The 19,590-nt window shown below is 42.7% G+C and overlaps 1 protein-coding gene across 2 annotated transcripts; it reads right to left on the bottom strand.

Moving 5' to 3' along the window:
• Positions 1-307: 307 nt before the first annotated feature.
• On the bottom strand, positions 308-18,633 carry sfpq (splicing factor proline/glutamine-rich). 2 transcript variants are annotated; one of them, XM_056416050.1, is made up of 12 exons: positions 17,685-18,633; positions 16,912-17,100; positions 16,395-16,696; positions 16,211-16,306; positions 15,604-15,800; positions 15,398-15,482; positions 15,137-15,248; positions 14,927-15,029; positions 14,398-14,495; positions 783-831; positions 586-672; positions 308-439 (listed from the first exon to the last, which is right to left on the bottom strand). In XM_056416050.1, exons 1-10 carry the CDS (start codon positions 18,525-18,527, stop codon positions 805-807), a joined length of 2,052 nt encoding a protein of 683 aa, XP_056272025.1. In that variant the 5' UTR covers positions 18,528-18,633; the 3' UTR covers positions 308-439; positions 586-672; positions 783-804. The 2 variants fall into 2 exon arrangements, with proteins under 2 accessions (XP_056272025.1, XP_056271963.1); XM_056415988.1 differs by having other exon boundaries at positions 783-11,684.
• Positions 18,634-19,590: the final 957 nt, after the last annotated feature.

Raw genomic sequence — 19,590 nt, forward strand, 5'->3', positions numbered from 1 at the left:
GCCAAACCCGAGTGAGACCCAGCAGCAGAAACATTGCACCTCCACCTGAACTGTCGTTGGACTGGTTTCAGAGCAGTGAGGGGTTCTGAGGTCGACTCATTGAAGAGGATGAAGAGCGTCAGTAGGTCTTCATCAAGTGAACCGGTCCTCGTGTTTAGATCAACTCTCCACAAACTGCAACTTGAATTTAACTTAATATATAAAACTATGCTCTAAAAATATTTGTTCTACTTCATAACCTTACACATGTTAATGTAATCATATAAAAAGAAAACATTCACATTGTAATAAATACAAAAAACAAAAGTTAGTTATATATAAATATGTTTTATTATTGGAAACAAAACATCGTGTCCCTCTGGACCACGAGCTGCTCGTCCTCCTGCAGGACGCTCCTGGTACTGCTCCTCCTCCTCCTCCTCCTCCTCCACGTGCCGCCCTGAGAGGAGAAGCAGGAAGCAACGCGTCACCAAACTGAAACGACGGCTCCGTGCAGCGGCACATTATGAAATCCAAAGCATTGTTTCGCCATTAGAGTTAAACACGTCACATCCACGTCTGGCTAATGAACGGAGGAGCACTGACGTGGAGGCCGGCCACGGCTGGTCAGCGCAGGGCGGTCCACGAGTCTCCTGCAGCTCCTCCACTTTTATCAATAAGTCTTCATTTTACCTGCAAAAGGGGCGGAAACAAAAAGGAAATGTGAGCGGATATTTAACGTCCACAACAATCTGGTTCTGCTGCGTCGCCCGACGTCTCGGCGAGGACGCGGTGGTTCTTACCCCGGATTAGTGGCGAGGATGCTCAGCCTCCGTCAGCGGGTCGAGGCTCCTGTGGCGAGAGACAAACTATGAGAGTCTGGCAGTGAGCTGGACAGCAGAGCTCTACCGGTGCTTTGGTTTTATACACACACACACACACACACACACTATGGAGGTCAGCACCTTTAAGAACAAATAAAACAAAGACTATGCATGGTGTTTGTGTGCAGTGACTGATTATTTAAAAGAAAACTAAAACGTTTGCAGTGGAAATACAGGTCATGATGTTATAAAGCCAACATGCATTAAGTAAGTGTGAGGGGTACAGATGTGTGTGTGTGTGTGTGATCACGTCCCGGTTGGACAGGTTTTTTGGAGGCGTCTCCGCTGACGTACATTGTTGGAGACGAGACAAACTCATGACACCGTTCGGATCATTGCAAACCTCGGGGAGGGCAACGGTTACAACGTGGAGCTTCGTACTGACACATCGGGGCCGCTGCTGCAAACAGTTAAATACAGAGCCCCAACGGCGCTGGGAGCTGCACCGTGGAGCTCGTGGAGGAGGATACCTGGTTCTGTGTCGGCCGTGCAGACTTTGGGCAGAGCCCTTTTAGACGAGGCCGTCAAGGGGCCAAAAGGGTGGTTCTGGCATCACACTCGGGGGGGGGGGGGGGGGGGACGTCACTGCGGCCAATCGGGGCCGAGGACGTGGTGAGAAAATGGATCACAGTGCAGACGGTCACATCGCGATGCGCCCCCAGGGCTGGACATGGCATGGTTCCCTCTCGGTCGAGGAGAACCACCACGGTTCCTTACAGCTCAACGAGGCGGACCAAAGGAAAATGCCAGTGGGGGGGGGGGGGGGGCTGGATTTTCACTGGCGGGACAGACCGGTCAGGCTCAGACAGGAAGAGACTAAATTAAATATGAGTGGCGAGAGGTACCGAGAGGGAAGGAAAGCAGTTAGGAGTCTGGCACCGATGCAAAATGTTACAAGTCGCTCCGATTTCCTCCTTCCTTTCCAGAGGATGTGAAACAAGCGTCTGTAACAGGTCAAAGCATCTCTGCCCTACTCACCAGCTCGCCTGAAATCAACCAGCATTTAGATCACGAGTTTTCAAAGTTCGTACATTCCTCCCCCCGACCCACAGCCCCATTTTGTTCAGAGCCGTCTATGTCGAGGGCTTTTATTGTGAAAGGTAAGAAATGGAAGTAGTTAAAGAGTAATATTCACACTCCATGTTAAAGTACTACGGTGTGTGAACTTTAAGGCTTTCACGGCGACAACAAATATGGCTGCGCAACACAAGAACACTTCCACTCAGATTATGTGCTAAGATCGTCTTTGAGTGAAGGAACCACATTTCCCATGAGGCTTTGCAGGATGTGAACAGAGGTATAATGTTGGCACCATTAAGCCGATTAATCCAGTTGCAGCTCTGGTTTTATCCTTTTGTGAAGAAAGCCGTCGCTGCATCACGAAGAAAACTTTAACATGTGATCACAGAGTTATGGAGTTTAAGAAGTAACTCTTACTGTGATTTATGCATTTATTAATAGACGGTAAATTGTGCCTACATCAAAAGGAGATATCCTTTTGAATCCAAACAAATATATCACGTCTGATTCTTTCTCCATTTAGAGGACAGACTGGTAGTAACTGATGCGCAGGTGAAGCCACTTCAGGAGATGCAGGAAATCAAAGTTTATGAAGAGAAGTTATAGGGAAATGTTACTTGTAAATGTGTGTGCATATAAATATTTGCTTTAAAATAAAGAGAAAGGCAAAAATAAAAATAATCCACACCAAACACTAAGTCTCCTTGGCTGTGAGCCAAGGATCAAACCGCTTGGAGCTGTGGACGAACAGGTTCTACAGCCACACCCAGAGCGACCCGGTCAGCGTGGGCCGCTCCACGTCCCGACAGTACCATGACAGATCCGTGCCATAGCTTCAAACAATTATTAATATATATATATATAGAGAGAATTTTTTGTCTTTACAATGGTTCAGTAAACCACGTTAGGACTGGTGTCCGTTAAAATCAATTTATAAGAGACAACCGGTTAGCCTACACACGTGTGCCGTTTGCGTAAAGGCCAAAAGCAACTTAACGTAGTAGAAAGATTAAACTAGTTGGTGTACTTTGTTTATCGGACACGGCTGCTGGAGCAGCACAAAGACACAGAGGGAAACTCTTACAGCATTAGTGGAAAAGCCATCTATGAGTTGGGCTTCCTGTGATCGACACTTTTCTGTTCCTCGTTGCACACAACCTGCCTGACACCAACGCTAACCACAAGGGCTACAAAAAAATAAAAAAGGTGATAAAAATCCCCAAAGAACACAAACCGAGTGAAGAGAACCAATTTTTTGCAACGCCGTACAAGATTTAAGCTGTTTAACGCGTAGAAAAAACAAAACAAAACTCAGATGTCCATACGTGGTACCTTTCGCGCATGCATACAGCGAAGCCAAAGTACTACAACCACACACACACACACACACACACACTGCACGGGCTATAACGCTGCGCCGCACTCCCCACTCGGAGGTCTGAAGAACAGGGATCTGCACTGTGATGCCATTGGTTGCCCGTGTGATGCCAGAAGCCCTGTGGAGCGCCGCTGTGGAGCAGCGGCGCGGTGCGAGAGGACAGAGAGAAGAGTTAAGTCATGGGAGAAGAACGGTGCATCTTGTATAATAAACATGGATGGACACTTACCTTGCTGGTTCCAGCGGCTCTGTGTAAGCATACCTCTCCGGCTGCAGTGCAAACAAGTCCGGGCTTTACTGTCCACTGACTTCTGCAGAACTACTCATCAATGTAACCCAACCGCAGAGAGGAGCCTCTATTGTGGACCGGGCAGCCCGTCTGTGACAACCTGGCTGACGGCAGCTAACACACCCTCTCATTTACCAAAAAAGACATGAAACGCACACACACACAAACACAACACGCCAGCCTCTCTTCAGCCGGTTAGGGCGCACGGGACTTCCTGCCTCAGGTAGGTTGGTGAATAGGAGGTCGGTCAGGTCTACAAGTGTTCACACCACTGGTCTTCAGGGGCTTTCCACAAAGAGAGAAGTGGTGAGGCCGTTCAACAGATCTGGACTAGGAGTTTCTCTTTAGACATGGTGTCAAAGCTTTGCTATGAATCACTACAATTTATATATAGATATATATTGAATGAAGAAGTGTAATTGTCAACCCATTCCTGCAATTCAACTGTTGTGAACCTCTAATATAGTCATGCTGCGTTCACACCAAAAGCGTGGCCAATTTTTCGCAGGAGTAGATCCCAAAGTCAACGTGCAGAAGCGAATGGTTGCGAATGATGCAAATCCTTCGGCCGACGGCGACTTGCGAAAGCCAATCAGTCGAGCTGCTCCGCCGTTGGTGAATCTAACTGCTGCTCTAATGGAGCTGGAAGAGGAAGTCATCCAGACGTAGAGGTGAAAGTCACCGAGCTGCGTGAGCCTACAGGTGATGTCATGAATAAATATATATATTAATGTTATGAACCCAGACACGAGGGCATTAGATGTTCAGTCGTTTGTGGAACGTCGTCAACAAGTATGAAGCAGAACTAGTGGTTAGTTATCCCGTGGCGGATGAAGGAAATGATAACAGTTTCCACGGAGATAAGCTCCGCCCCCGCTAAGGCACATTTGAAGCGAAAAGCCACAATTAGTCGGGCGAGTTTGAGAATATTCGTAACGCTTTAGTGTGAACGCAGCATGACTAGTCTGTTATGTGTGTGACTGCCTTTCAATAAACTTCGACAAAGAACGTGCAAAAAATAAAACGTCTTAACGTCTTTTTAAGCACACAAAGATATCTAATGTTCTGCGATAGGTCCCGTCCCGGTTCTGGACTTATAATATAAAAATGTGGGTTTTCACAATGTGTTGGCCATGGGCGGACACCCTGTTCTAATATGAAATATTTCAACTGTGTAGTTTATTAAATGTGCTTGCAGCTTTCATCAAAAGAAATAGACTATAAACTTAAAAATATATAAATGTCACTGTTACGGTTTGCTTTCCATTTTTAACTCCAGTCTTGTGCAAGACAGAAGGCCAACTTCACAAGCCACAGATCGAGCTACAGAGACGCCTCCTGCTGTGATAACAAAGATAAGAGGATGCCATTCGGTCCACGAGACTGAGTTTCATTAATATACGCGAAGAAGCCACAGACTTTGAATCTCTTGGTTTGGAAAGCTCCTTCTCATAGTCCAACACCTTTAAAGATGGCCAAACCTGTTAAAGAAAAACAAATTGTACACAACACACAGACATAACATTGCATGTTTTAAGTTACACTTTGGTCACGTCAATAAAGAATTGCACTACTTTGCAGGAGTTTCAGACGCTCTGTGGAGAACATCCTTCTGACTGGAAAGCCCTCCAGACTTGTGTCATACATGATACACAAAAGGACATCACGGATTTAAGGTTGTGAGCTACTTCAAGTACTTAACACTTGTATATCAAATTGTATTACCACTAGCTTCTATTCAAGGAAATGGAGTTTAACATCTGGAAAAGAGCAGAAATACCAAAGAGGGTTTGTTGTTACGTATAATTCTCCTGGTGAATCTTCATAAAGTCTTGACAAATCTGTCTTTCTACACTTTTGAAGTGATTGAACCATGATTTCAGTTATTCATGAACATATAAAGAAAATAGGCCATCTAGAACGAGCCATCCTAAAATCATCAGGAATAATCCTCAAGGTTGAACTTGGGAAGGTAAATAAAAAACATCTGGCTTGATGATGGATTATTATATATATTTTCAATGTTTTAAGCACCAGCATTGGTCCATAAACCCAAGCTGTGAACTAGTTTCAGAACAGGGGAGTCACGAGAATCGAGAATTCGGTACATAAACTGCCTAAATCCTGAACGTGTACTCCCTTTCCTACAGTACCAGAGGTCGATTGAGGGCTCAAGACTAATGGTGCCCAAGGACAATAGAAAATGTCCCTAAAAATGTTCCATTGTTAACAAACCTAGCAAACTGAAGAGCTTGCTAACGTAAAGTAACAGCGCTAGCGGCTATCGGAGGTTGCACAGTTACGTCTTTGCGCTCAAGCTAAATTCAGTAAAATGGGTGTATTGGGCAATGGTATATTATAACTGAGATCACATCTAACATTTGTTTTGCTAAAAAGAAATTTACGATAAAGCTGGATATTGAAATTAATTTTAAGAAAGATTTTTTGTAGGTACTGGAACTGTAATAAGAGTATGTTGAAGTACGTCTTTGCTTATTACTTGGCATCGTGGAATTGGTTTTGACCATTACTTTTCTAGTATTATGAAATATATTTATGAATAGATAAACAGAAAAGCTGATTTAACCAACTAATACCGATCAGGTGCTTTAGAACCAAATGCTCTGGCAGTCCCAGAACAGAAGTGCATTGATGCAACTACAGCATGCCTTCAAAAATATATGAGCAAATGTGAAATTGATGACTATACTTAAAAGTTGTCGGCATTTGCTGATGCCAAACACCACTTTCAGAAAAGTAGGAGTTTTGCCTTTTAAACATTTACACGTAGGCTACACAGAACTATTTGGAAATGTTTCTGAAAATCCATGAAGTTGCATATGCTCGTTATCTACAGGGTAAGAACATTTTTCGACTGCCACAAAGCTAGATCGGCATCATTCCCGAGTCCACGCTATACAGCCACAAATTCCGTCAGTCCACAATCTTTAAAGCTGGTCAAACCTGTTAAAGAAAAAAATGTACATAACACAAACACACGCATCATTACAGATGAACACTCCATGACATCCAATTCCATCACAAGTATCTGGAGGTCTCTTGCGGGGTTCTCGGATGCCACATCGACATGGGGATTTACTTGCAATACTTTCTAAAGGAAAAATGTGAAGGACACATGGTAGCCAAATATTATATTATTGGCCTCTGGGAAAAATAGAATGTGTGGAAGCCTTGAAAGGCTTTTGGTAGTTTCAATGAAAAAATGGCTCAAATGTTTAGTAATTGGATGACAAGATGGTACAAATTAACATTCTGCATAGTTTGCTGTGACTAGTTTGAAATGTTGGTGGGATGAGAGCCCTAGAAACGACAGCAACATATACTCAGGAATTGTTAACTCTCTGAACACCTGCTTTTCAGAGATGCAAGGGGTTGCTACGCAATTAAGAATATAATATAGGAATAGTAAGAGCCGAACAATATTGGCGTGAGTGGCTGATGTTGCGTTTAAGTGGAAGAGTATGGTGGAAGCAACTAAATGTACCATTTCATGTTCCTAAAGGTCTTCCTCTGCACCAAGGACCAGTCGTGTGTTATTTAAGGTAATTACATTTTAACATTACGTAGTTCTACAATGTCTCATTGAATGTTGTTGGGGATGGGGCAATGAGAAGGATTATGGTATGCATTTATACAAATTTTTTAGTCATGAGGAATTTGTTTTTATTTCAAAGGGTTATATTTGTTGTTATTGTGCAGGTACATTATCATACTGCGCACAAGAGGAACACAAGTCATAGTAAAGGTTGTTGATGTATTGCATACTTTGTTTTGGAAGATATGAGACAAAATAGAAGACCAAAGGATGCAATGTTGTCATCCAGTTGTGGTCCACTGGGTATCCAAAGACAGAAGATGGACACTTGGTTGAGCGCAACACAAGTGGCTCCACTTATTGTTCTTACTAGTCGACAAAATGTAGTATTAAAACTCTACTTCAACAGCCCACCGGATGTCTATGGAGCTCATGCCAGGAAACACAGAATTTACAAAGAGCTTCATCCATAGATATAAAATAGGAGTAGAACGGACATTAAACGGCTTTGTGGTAATTTGATGACAAGAAAAACGTGGTTAGCTCTCCAATTCCCCCGCGCTCTAATGCTACTCCAGGGACAGAAACCAGGTCCTCTGGCAATAGCAATGTGGCTGAACTAAAAAAAAGAAAAATAGTGTTAAATGTTTTCTAAAAGTTATTATTTCTACACGTTTGTGTTTAGGTACGTGGATATATGTAGACGTCTGGCTCGGTGAAATGATGAGACTTCTTTTTATGTATTTATTTTCCTGTACTAGGTGGGTGTACCTATGGGAGGGGTGGCTTTGTCGTCAGTTTGTATATGTAAACAAAAATTTGGGGGGAAATGGAAATATCAGTTAAATTACATTTTTACCGTGTTATGTACTGGTCAATATTTCCAAATAAGAATATACATTTAACCCTCCTGTTACATTCAAATTTACTAAAATCTTTTAACCGTGCGGCCAATTTCACCCCAGCAAATTAAACATTTAGAAAATGATTAGAATTAATATTGTTTCCCAAGTTTAACCCTTGTGTTGCCTTCGGGTCAATTTGACCCGATTCAATGTTTAACCTCCTGTTACCTTTATATTTACTAACATATTTTACCCTTGAGGTCAATATGACCCCAGCTATTAAAATCTCCAGAGAATTATTAGAATTAATATTGTTTTCCAAGTTTAAGTGTGAGGTACTTTATGTTTGTTTGTTGACTCCCGAAAGAACACCGACATTAAACATTGAATCGGGTCAAATTGACCCGAAGGCGACAGGAGGGTTAAGTGTCAGGTACTTTATGTTCGTTTGTTGACTACCTAAATAGCCCTTTAAATTAAAAAAAAAGTTGATTTTTCATATGTTTTACACAGCTCGTGGTCAAATTGATCCCAAAGATTAAAAAAAGTTACTACTCTACTGCAAAATATGACCTCAGTTGTCCCACTTGGCTGCCCATCCTGTTACGGGGATTTGAATGAGAATGTCCGTTCTACTCTTATTTCTCGGGCTTCATCTTTAAAATTCGCCATTTTTAAAGCAGTCAAGTGAAACTATTATTCTTAAGCATGAAACCAAATGTGCTAAATCTGCAAAGTTGTAATTAATACAAGGATACTTACACTCACTTCCACAGCCCATCCCATCTTCTCCTACCACACAACTCTGAGAAACGCTTGCAGAGGCAAGCCAGTCTCCACTTGATGCCAGTCAGAACTCCTCAGGGAGGTACTGGCTCGATTCATTGGGAGGGGCCGGATTGGGCCGCAGTACAAATGTCAATTTCAAACAGCAGGGTTTAGACTTCTTTCCTTTGATAATTATAAAACATTAATTTGCCATTTTCTTTTAATAGCAGGCCTCCATTTACTGCGTTCAGTTACGATCTTTGATCCAAATATCAATGGAAGGCCCGTCATCAATTATTATGCCCATTTATGCTTTTGTTTCTTGCTTTGAAGCCTCTGCATCCTGTATAATCTCGTAGGAAATTGTATATTGTTGATAGTCTTAGGTCACTTGTGTCTCGTAATATGGCCACAGATGACATTCATGCAACTAAAGCTAACATGTCTCCGAAAGGCAGAAACGGGTGCTGGTCAATGGGCTCCTGTTGAATTAACCCAATGAAAGAAAGTAGTGCAAAGCAGTGCTTCAAAGTGAAGCTAGATCTGAGGAAGATGAAAGCACAGTGTCCTCCGGCTGAACCCGAGTGGCAGTAACGCTCGTCAATCAATTAAATAGAAATAACTTCTTCCAGCCGTGTTGGTTTGTGCATCCAGCCACATGAGAAGGCATCCATGAGACAATTAGAATTCAGTGGAAAACAAAACAAGATGCTTAAAAAAAAGAAAAGAGATCCTACTGCAGCACGAGCCACATCGATGCCGTTCACCTTTCAGGACCAACTCAGGATTCCTTGTCTTCTTAGGTCCAGCACAGCGAATACTTTGTCACAGTACAACTTGTGCAAGTGAGGGATTTACATCTTTTTACATGGCTTGCTGGCTCATGATACTCAAATATCATGCTCAATAAAAACCATGAATAGTTTTGATTTAAACAAGAACTGCAAATAGTTGGTCACATTAACTTTTTTGAGGGGGTAAAATATGCAATGGTAGCCATTTTCATTCTAGACCACAATGCAAGTTTGCAAGTCCAACCGAGCCCGTTGCCAGTCATGCACAGGCAGGTTTACTCTTGTATGGTAATTTGGTTCAAATAAAAGTTTGTCAATCGAGTAAAGACCTCCTTTTGTGTCCATTCAAGATACAAGCCGTTAACATCCGTTGTACCCACAATTAAGTCCATAAGTGAACTGAATACGACTACGTTTACATGCAGGTTGGGACAGGGCTGTCCGTCTGAGGCTGGGGGAAACAATCGCCTCACGTCCTCAATCCGTGAACATGCGACAGAAACAAAGATGGCAGACTACCGGCACTGTAAGTCCATGCTAGTAATGTTTTGCCGCATCAATAGGAACAAGAAAGATGTTGAAATAAACAGGCATCAAATATGCTTTTGAAGAAATAATGATGTAGTATTGTTTGATTACCAGCAAAGGAAAACATCTTATTCTCTGGTATTGGCAAGTATGTTGTGTTCAAGCATGGATAGGTGTTCTTCCTTTTTTTTTTTATTGAGGGGGGAAATAACAGTTTAACGATATCAGTACATATGTATACACAGCCCAACTCGTTCCAGAGTACCTGGTACCATTGAACTGCTAGCCGTCTATCCTGTAACTCTGCCAGTCTACACATGGCCCACATGTAGACGAGTACATGGGTCAGTCTGACATACATTCTTAGTCTCACTGCCAAAAGCAGAACTTAGACTTGAAGCACAATGATGTCCAGTGACATTGTGAAATATGAAAACAAAGACCATCAAAAGGCCCGATGTACAAATCAAGAGCTGGGGTGGATTTTGGAATTGTGATAAAAGCAAGGTGCTATTTTGTACTGCATGTAAAGGTAGTCAATACTCTCCAAACACACACCTCAGACAAACTAATGTGGCCAATGCGTCACTGACCAGACGATGTCCGTCACGAGAAGAACGAGTCCATTTGGCCACGCAGCTTTCTTAAAGGATCTATGCATTGTATTTCTGCTTTCCTGAAGCGTTACTGTAACAGCATTTACCGAATGCCAATGAATAAAAGTTGGTTAACAGACTCAGTGCAGCCACGTCAGTATGACAATTTGCTTAATCACGTTTCAAAAAGGGGGGAAGAGACACCTCCATTTTGACTGAGCAGCATTTGTGGAAAGAAACAGCAAAAAGATTTAATGGAGTCTTGGGTTGGTTCACCATCTGAGGGCTTCTAGCAGTCAGTACCGTAAAAAAAAAAACGAGTTATCGAGAATGCCGCTGGTCATTTGAATTTGATTGGACGAAGAGAAGGCAGAGGCCTTTGCAGCGAGCAAATGCTTTTAACATCATTTCATACACGTCGCAGAACAAAAGAAGTCCGGACGGCGGCAACGAGAACACATAGACCCTTTAAGAAACTAAGGTGGCGGATGTATCCACAATTAGAAACAGCCAAATGTTGGTACTTGGTTGTTTTTACTGTACGTCTCAACTTTGGAATGAATGCTAAAATTTGTCCTGATACAACCAATTGCTCTTTATTATAATACATGCTTACTCCAAATGTATGGCACAAAACACAGCCATGAGAAAATTGTTACAGTTATCAGTTGACGGCGACTCAGAGCATAATACATCTAGAAAACAAAATTATACATGGATCAGAAAGAACTAAAGATCCCATCTTTCCAAACTACCAACAATACAAAATAAAAAGAGGGAAATATTGACTTAAGTCATGAAATGAGTAAATTGGAGGCTAAAATGCAGCAACAATTTCAACTTAAATACAATAAATGCGTCTCAACAGGTTTGTTGTAGAGAATTTATACAAAATGGTGCTGCTGGGAGCATCAAAGAGCAGCGTTTCTGTTTTTAAAAGCGGGCTTTCTTAGCCGGGCCATCAAACTCCTCGCGGACCCTGCCGAACCCTGGGTTACCAGGACCCATTCCCCGAGGACCGCCCTGGGCGAAGCGCTCGTTGCGCTGCTGTGGGGGTCAATTTGCCAGGCGGATAGGAAGGGAGGGACGGGACGGTATGGTTCAGTGCGCAAGCACAGTTCATGTCCATGTGGAAGTGGATTTTTTTTTTTTTTTTAAAGGTATGGCAATAGAGGCGATTCGTTTTATATTGTGAGATTTTACAACACAACCAGCAGGAGACGCATCCGGAGAAACCGTTCGTTCCAATATGAAGGTCCACAGGTGCCACAGGTTACATACGGAAAAGGAAGAGAGGGTAATGCTTTCGTTAGTCATTGCCTACCTAGGATGGACTCTCCAGTGCATGCCAAGACTAGCCTCGCTCTCTTTGGTCCGGCATCTTGAAAATGCTTCCTGACCACCACGTCAAGGTCAGTGCCTATTGCAACAGACAAACCTCACAATGGAGAATTTATAATATGAACATAGTAAAAACATTTATGTAATATATATATTTTTTAAATGGTATATTCTTTGTGGAGGCAGAAGTCTTGTTTCCTTTAAAAAAAGTGCTTAAAAAAGGTATGTAAATGCTGTGCCATTGCAACAAAGTCTGACTGAATTAAGTTTCATCATTTCTTGGGCAGAAATGATGGCGAGTTTCTCTCCTGTCCAGGCCTCACAGCATCTCTCCTGCACTGCATTCATAAAATGGACAAAATTCAACTAATGATCCCAAGTGGGACAAAAATCTGAACTATAGCGACTTTAGAAGGAATACATGTGTTGAATATATATCGGCACAGGATAAAGTAAACATTTCACAACATTCAGCATAACCATTTCTCCAACAAGAGCATTTTGTTGAACCAAAAAGTACATTTAGGCCAATCCAGACCCGCGCTGTGAAACTAGAACAGTGGGAGAGGATGAAAGTCTCAAAACAAAACGCCAACAGAGGCAGCTTTGATTCACGAGACTACAATGATGGTACATACAAAATATACTTATGAATATATACATTAGGGCCGCACAATATATGGTATATTTAAAGTCACTGCAGTGTCTCTGGCTAATACTTTCAAATAACAGGAAAAATACAGCTAAAATTATCTCCATTCCCTTTGTGTTTAATTCAATGTCCAATTTGTAGTGGTAAAAAAAATGTAATTATTAGAGTAGTATTGCACTAATTTGAGTAGCAATATAGTAGATATTAAAACACAGTATTGATATATTCTAAAAACTATTATAATTGCAAATATAAAAGTCTAAATAACAATTGCTTTGTCTGCATGTGTTTTTTTTGGTGGAGTCATGGATGAAGTTGCCAGAAGTTGTCTGGGAGTTGGTCAAAAGATGCATGACTGAACTGGGATGGACATAGTAAACAAACTGGAAAGTTGGGGGGGAAAAATTACACAACTCCACACATTATGGCAATGACATTGTATTGTGACTTGTGTCCTGATTACGTCGCATCTTTGGTGTATTTATCACATAATATCAATACTCAACGCCCGTGATGACATGTTGTCCTCACATCGTGCGGCCCTAATGTACATCAATCTGCAGCGCAGACCTTTTTCATTGAGCTTTACGTTCATCGACTGTAAACTTCAAAGTATCGACGCCCCATGGATTGTTAAAATAATGCACCGCCAACAAAACACCGCCAAACTTGAGCCTCAAATTATTTTCAGTTCATAGATAATAATGCCTTCTCTACAATGACATTATGGAAAAAGGGTGCAATAAAATCGAAGAGACTAAATAATTACAGCACACTATTATTAGCATGATTAAAGTTGGATTTGTCAAAAGCTAAATAAGTGAATACAAACGTTGTACATAGAAAGTCAACGCTGGATTAAAAAGGTTATACATTATGGAAATGGTTTTCATTCATTTCACCTACAAAGTTAACATGTTTAACCGCTCAACTAATCAGAAACCAACATAACATTGGTACAATTCTGCCAGATAATAGCCCAGTGTTCTCCAATATCATCCTGATCGCAGGTGGTCGCAACGCTTCGCCTGCCCCCGTCAGTTAATCCTGCTGTATTATAGAAGTTTATCGTTTAAGATTGAATGCTTTATACCGTCAGCCTGCACTAAAGGCATTATGAATGCTCAGTTACCCAAACAAAAGACGAAGAAAGGGTAAAAGTTGCTGGTCCAGAAGATGAACTACACCACTACTTCAGGTCTCAATTGGCTTGTAGCACATGATTACACAGGATTTCACACTGCCACCCAAAATACAACTCCCGTTCATCTCATGACAGATGACACAAACCGATAGCACGGCATGAAACAAAAAAAGGTATGTAAAGCTAGATGAGACCATTTACTGGGAAGAAAAAATAAACCTCGAAAAAATGTGCCTGTCCAGCTCACGTGAGACAGGTCTTGCAATAGCAGTCCACTGCGCAAGCGGTGCCATAAGAGTGAGCCGAGCCACTGAGGTCTGTCTAGAGCTGTCAGAACAGTTTATGGTTTAGTGCAGGTTGACGGTTTGGGAGCGATAACACTAAAAGGCAACTGAGGGGGCGTGGCTTACCATTGAAAACCACTATCAGGCAGGCAGCACATTTGTCACATTCAACAGCCAGCAAGCTGCCCGTAGACAGCTGGGAGCACACATTATTCACCACTTCCCACCCCGCTTGGCCAGCTGGCCTCTGTGTTAACAGATCAGCTGGGGAGTCTCTCCAAAAACAGGAAAGTCAAACTACATCAACTACTGTTGGATCCAAAATGCGGGATACATTACCATTTCGTTGCCCATCGGGCCTCCTGCGGCTGGTCCCATGCCCTTCTGGCCCTCAAAGCCCATGGGGAACTTCTGGTTGGCTCCACCGAAGGGCATATCTGACAAAAGCATTAGCAAGTCAAATACATGCAGGACCCTTTACATCAACGCGCGAGACAAACTTGTAATGCTTAGTTAGACGAGATATATACACAACTGTGATGCATCGATGCAGCTATCGGGCTAATAGCGACTTAAATTGGTTTCCCTGGTGAAAACAAGGTGATCTAATTAATTAGAGTGTATGTTCATATACTTTAAATATACTGGAATTTTCTGAGAAATAAAAGACACGTTATTTTCCACACAGTGCCAGTGTCTCATTTCATATGAAGTCACTCAACACCGAAGAGGAGACCACCTGCAGTATTTAACACAAATGAACACAATAGCGAACAGTTATGCAGTCGATTATTAAAGCCCTCCAAAAATTATCCTGCACTAAATTTAACCTCAAGAAAAAAATTCTAATTACTGAACAAGAACTTACCACCACCACCACCACCGCCACCGCCGCCGCCGCCGCCACCACCACCTCCTCCTCCACCCATGCCCAAAGCTTGACCGGGATTCATTCTCATTTCTCTGTCGCGCTGTATTAAATAAAAAAAGAAAGGAAATTAATATTAAAAACCGAAATATCTTGCTATACTGCATATGTGTGCGATAGTCTTGTATTTTGTGGTTCAGTTTAACTCACATCCATGTAGTTGCCCATCCTGTAGTTCTCCTCACGCTGGCGGCGCATCTGTTCCTCCATCTCCCTCTTGCGAATCATCTCTTCTTCCCGCCGGCGGCGCTCTTCCTCTTGTCTGTTTACACAGAAGCAAAACATTAGTCATTGGATCCAGTTTAGTATTAAAAATAAATGGGGAAGAAGTTGAGGTGTTTATGAGAGGATGCCCGAATGAACCACATCTGCCCCAGTTGACAACCAAACTGAATCCTAATAGATAAACACCTGATCTGCATCTCCTTTCTCTTCTGCATCTCCTGACTGTGCACCTCCTCCATGCGTCGTAGCTCCTCCTGTCTCCTAAGCAGATCTGAAAGAAAACCAACACAATCAATTAATTGTGACACTTGCATACCAAAACAGGATTTGTTATGTCATAAATAACAGAAATATATTCCTCTTGTAAAAAGCAACAACACACGTAAACTTGCCTTGTCTGAGCAGGTTGGCCTGGTGCTCATGGAACGCATCCTCCATCTCGCTCTCCAGCTTCTCACGGGCCTCGCGCATGTTCTTCTCCACCTGCTGCCTCTGCTGCTTCTCCATGTCATCCAGGGACTTCCAGCGCTTGGAGTACTCGTATTCGAAGGTGCCAGGACGAGCAAAACGAGGAGGTTCCTCACGCTCTCTGTGGACACAAGATACAGATAGTTAAGGTTATTGAATCCACACTATAGACTTGTGCAGTTCTGCCCTCTGGTAGAAATATGAGCTATTTCAGAAATTATAAGGAAATGAATGTTCAAATGCCAATCTTGTGTTTTCAACCCGTCTATTCAGCTTCATACAGTGCGCAACATGGGTATTGGTGCCAATAGCCATTGATGGGATCAACATGCAGCAGACAACATCCTCGCTCTCAGCTGCAATACCTGAACCGTAACCACCCCATCAGCTTCTCACAAAACCAGTACTTGTAGCACATAAAACTTTGGATAAAAGCGTCTGTTAAATGACATGTAATGTAATGTAATAAAACAACTAAACTTATCCTCACAAAAAAAGGCAAATGGATGGGACAGCCAGTAGTTTGCTTACGCTTGATATCTGGGGTTCTTCTGTGCCAGCTTCTCTGGAAGACCATCTTCATCATCAAACTGCTCCAGAGGCTCGACCACGACTGGTCGTGGTGATCTAAAAAGGGTGAAACGAGCAACGGTGAATAAGCAACGGCTTCACACTCGATGCACACATGACCGTTATGAACTTCTGCTTTACTTACGTGGTGAGCAGGTAGACGCCCTCGTTGCACCGATCTAGGGCCTTTCTGGCCGCAGGTTTGGAGGCGAACTCGACAATGCCCCTGCCTGTGGAGCGTCCGCGGTCATCTACGATGACGATGGACCTTTCCACCATTCCGAACTGCGAGAAAGCTTCTTCCAGGAGCTCGTTGGACACAAACGGAGACAGATTCTTCACGGACAGAGCGGCAGAGTGTGTGGCAAAGCGGACGCGCAGGGGTCTGCTTTTCATCGGTGTGTCGTCCAACTCGGCTTTTGCGATTTCTGCAAGTGCGCGAGACTCCTACAAGAAACCAAATGTTACTCTTTTCAATCTCAAATGTTTATTGATTTACAAAAAACATTGAGTTTATTATCATGTTTAAATCAGAAAATATAAACGCGTTCATTGCATTCCTGACCTAATGGTAATGCAAAACTGGATGTCAAACTGGACCTCAAATTATTTAGTATCCTCAACTGTAAAACGTGGGTACATTTAAGGATGTGATGGCTTACCAATCGGATGAAACCAAAGCCTTTGATTTTGTTGATGAAGACCTCGCTGGGCTCTCCATATTTGGCAAACAGCTTCTTGAAATCGTCCTCTGTGATGTCGTTGGGCAGGTTACCGATAAACAGGCGACAGCGCTGCGTGTACGTCTTCTCACCGGGTTTCAGCAGCATGGAGAGCGTTGCCTTGAACGCCTGTCAAATAGCAAAAAATACCTTCAAATTATACTGGAAAACACAGCTAAATGTTATAACGGGGATAAAAACAATTAAAAAGACTGAAATGCTATCTCACGCTCAATTTAACAATAACTTCTTTGTTCGTATGCGTGCGCAGACACGCACCATTCAAATATCCCTTTGCCCATCCCCCATTTAATGTCCGTGTATAAAATAAAGCATGACCTCCATTTTCAAATGTTAGCCAATTCTCGACCAACTAGCCGACACGCGCAAGAAAGCCAGTGCTAATTGGTTTAAAAAGTTTAAAACAACCGTACATAGATTTATTTTATCCGTAAATTTGTGAGACTGATTTTTAGACAAGATGGCGGATAGCTAAAAGCGGAAAAAACAGGGTGTGCGCCATTTCAGTCACCGCTTGTGCCGCCATTAGGGGCGGGCCAAGCCATCAACAGAACGCGAGACAACTCCGACCGCTCGGCACGCATTGGGTTTCAAAATCGAACGCCATGCTAGTTTAGAATAAGCTAACGTCAGCTAACAACAGTTTGAGTGTCGACGCAATTCCAGACACAACAAAACAATTAAAAACAGACCTTTTCGTGGGTCCCATCGAACACGGATGGATTCTTTGGGGTGATTTTCTCTGGCTCGTGCCTGGGCCTCATTGGCGGTGGGCCCATCCGATGGCCTTGATAAGGGTGGTTGTTTCTCATGCCTTGGTGTGGCCCAGACTTATGGCCTTGGTGAGGGCTCGCCTTCTGGGCCTGTTGGGGAGCCGACTTGGGGCTGGGTTGTGGAGGCGGCTTCTGCACGTTGGCATTTCCAATCGGTGACTTCAGCTGCTGGTTCTGATTCTGATTTTGATTCTGAGTTTGGTTCTGATTCTGAGTTTGGTTCTGATTATTTGGATTCTGATTCTGCTTCTGAGTTGGATTCTGAGTTGGATTCTGAGTTGGATTCTGAGTTGGATTCTGATTCTGGTCCTTGTCCTTGTCCTTGTTCGGCTGGTTAGCTGGAGGGGAGGCCAGGATGTTGGGTTTTGGAACAGGTGCCTCAATCTTCGCCGGAGTCACAGGGGTTGTCGGTTTCGGCTGCTCCACCGGGGGAGTCGCCACTGCCGGTTTCTTCTCCTGCTGCATCGGGCCCTTCATGGTGAGAGCCGGACCGGGAGTTGGCGGAGGAATAATTGGCAGCGACGGTTGTGGCTTCTGGGGAGTCTGTGGTCCTTGGTTGAAGTTATTGTTTGTACCCCTCCGATTTTGGTTCTGAATCTGGAAAGGATGGTTTCTGAAATGTGGGTTTCCCATTAGCCCAGCACCCCGCATTGGCCCACCGGGTCCGCCGAGTCCGCCGAGTCCGCCGGGCCCAATGCCCCCTCTGCGTTGCTGGAAATTATTCATCCCGAGGCCTCCACGATTATTGTTAAATCGAGACATCAATTCTTCTATCAGCGAAAACTATAATTAAAATGCTCAAAACGTTATAAATTGCTGCGCAACAGCGGTAGTCAGCCGGTGTCTGCAGTTCGAGCTCCTCAAAATGGCGACTAACGGTTGTGTTTAACGGAGCCTTTCTTCCTCCGGGGAGTCAGCACCACCCCGATGCGCTGATTGGTCCGCTGCTCGGCAGGAGGAGCCACCGGGGCGTTCAGGGTCTTTTGAAGGAGCCAGTAGGTTTCGATCACAATCGGGTATCAGTTAATTTATTGAGGAAAATATAATGCGGTGGCTGTGGACAAACATTGTCTTTAAAAAAATAAACAAAATCTGAAAACATTAGATTACTAATTTAAATGTATTGTTCGTTCATTTTTGTTGTCCCTGTATTAAAATATATGTGTTGCTATTTAAACTGTTATTTTTGGCCTGAACCTGAGCAGTAATTTATCTAGATGCATTTTCTTTATTGAAATAAATTGTATAAAAAAGTACAGCCAAAATATTCTGTCCACAAACCGATTTCCAAAAAAAGAACGGTTCTACATTAACAAATGGTTAAAAAAAGAGCTATTTAGCCTATATCTAAAGAAGACAAAGGGCCTCACAGTAATCCTCGCCAATCAGCATATGCAGATTTGACACTAATCTGAGTTTTAATTAAGTGTTTTGCCATTTAAACTCATCAACTGTTGCTAACCTTTTAGGTAAATGTTGATTGATGTAGTTCCAGAAATGTGCCAATTGGATAGAACGTATAGGCAAGTCTACTGAGATAAGATTATACGTCAATTTAAAAAGGGGTTGAACCATTTGACCCAGTTAGTTGACATTGTAAGGTATTTATGCTTTGTATACAATTTATATTATAAGACATAAGTCACACATTTAAAGGTTTCAGGTTTGACCCAAATAAATGTAAATACTTGAACCTTCATGAGCACTTCCACTTTGATTACAATTTAATTAACACAAGTGTGTTTCTATTTTTAAGTCTTTAAGTTAACATGTTGAAGTGGCTCTGAGCACCGCATGAATAATGAATATGAAATAAACATTAAGA

The sequence above is a fragment of the Pseudoliparis swirei genome, chromosome 1 (assembly GCF_029220125.1).
Source record: "Pseudoliparis swirei isolate HS2019 ecotype Mariana Trench chromosome 1, NWPU_hadal_v1, whole genome shotgun sequence".
NCBI lineage: Eukaryota > Metazoa > Chordata > Actinopteri > Perciformes > Liparidae > Pseudoliparis > Pseudoliparis swirei.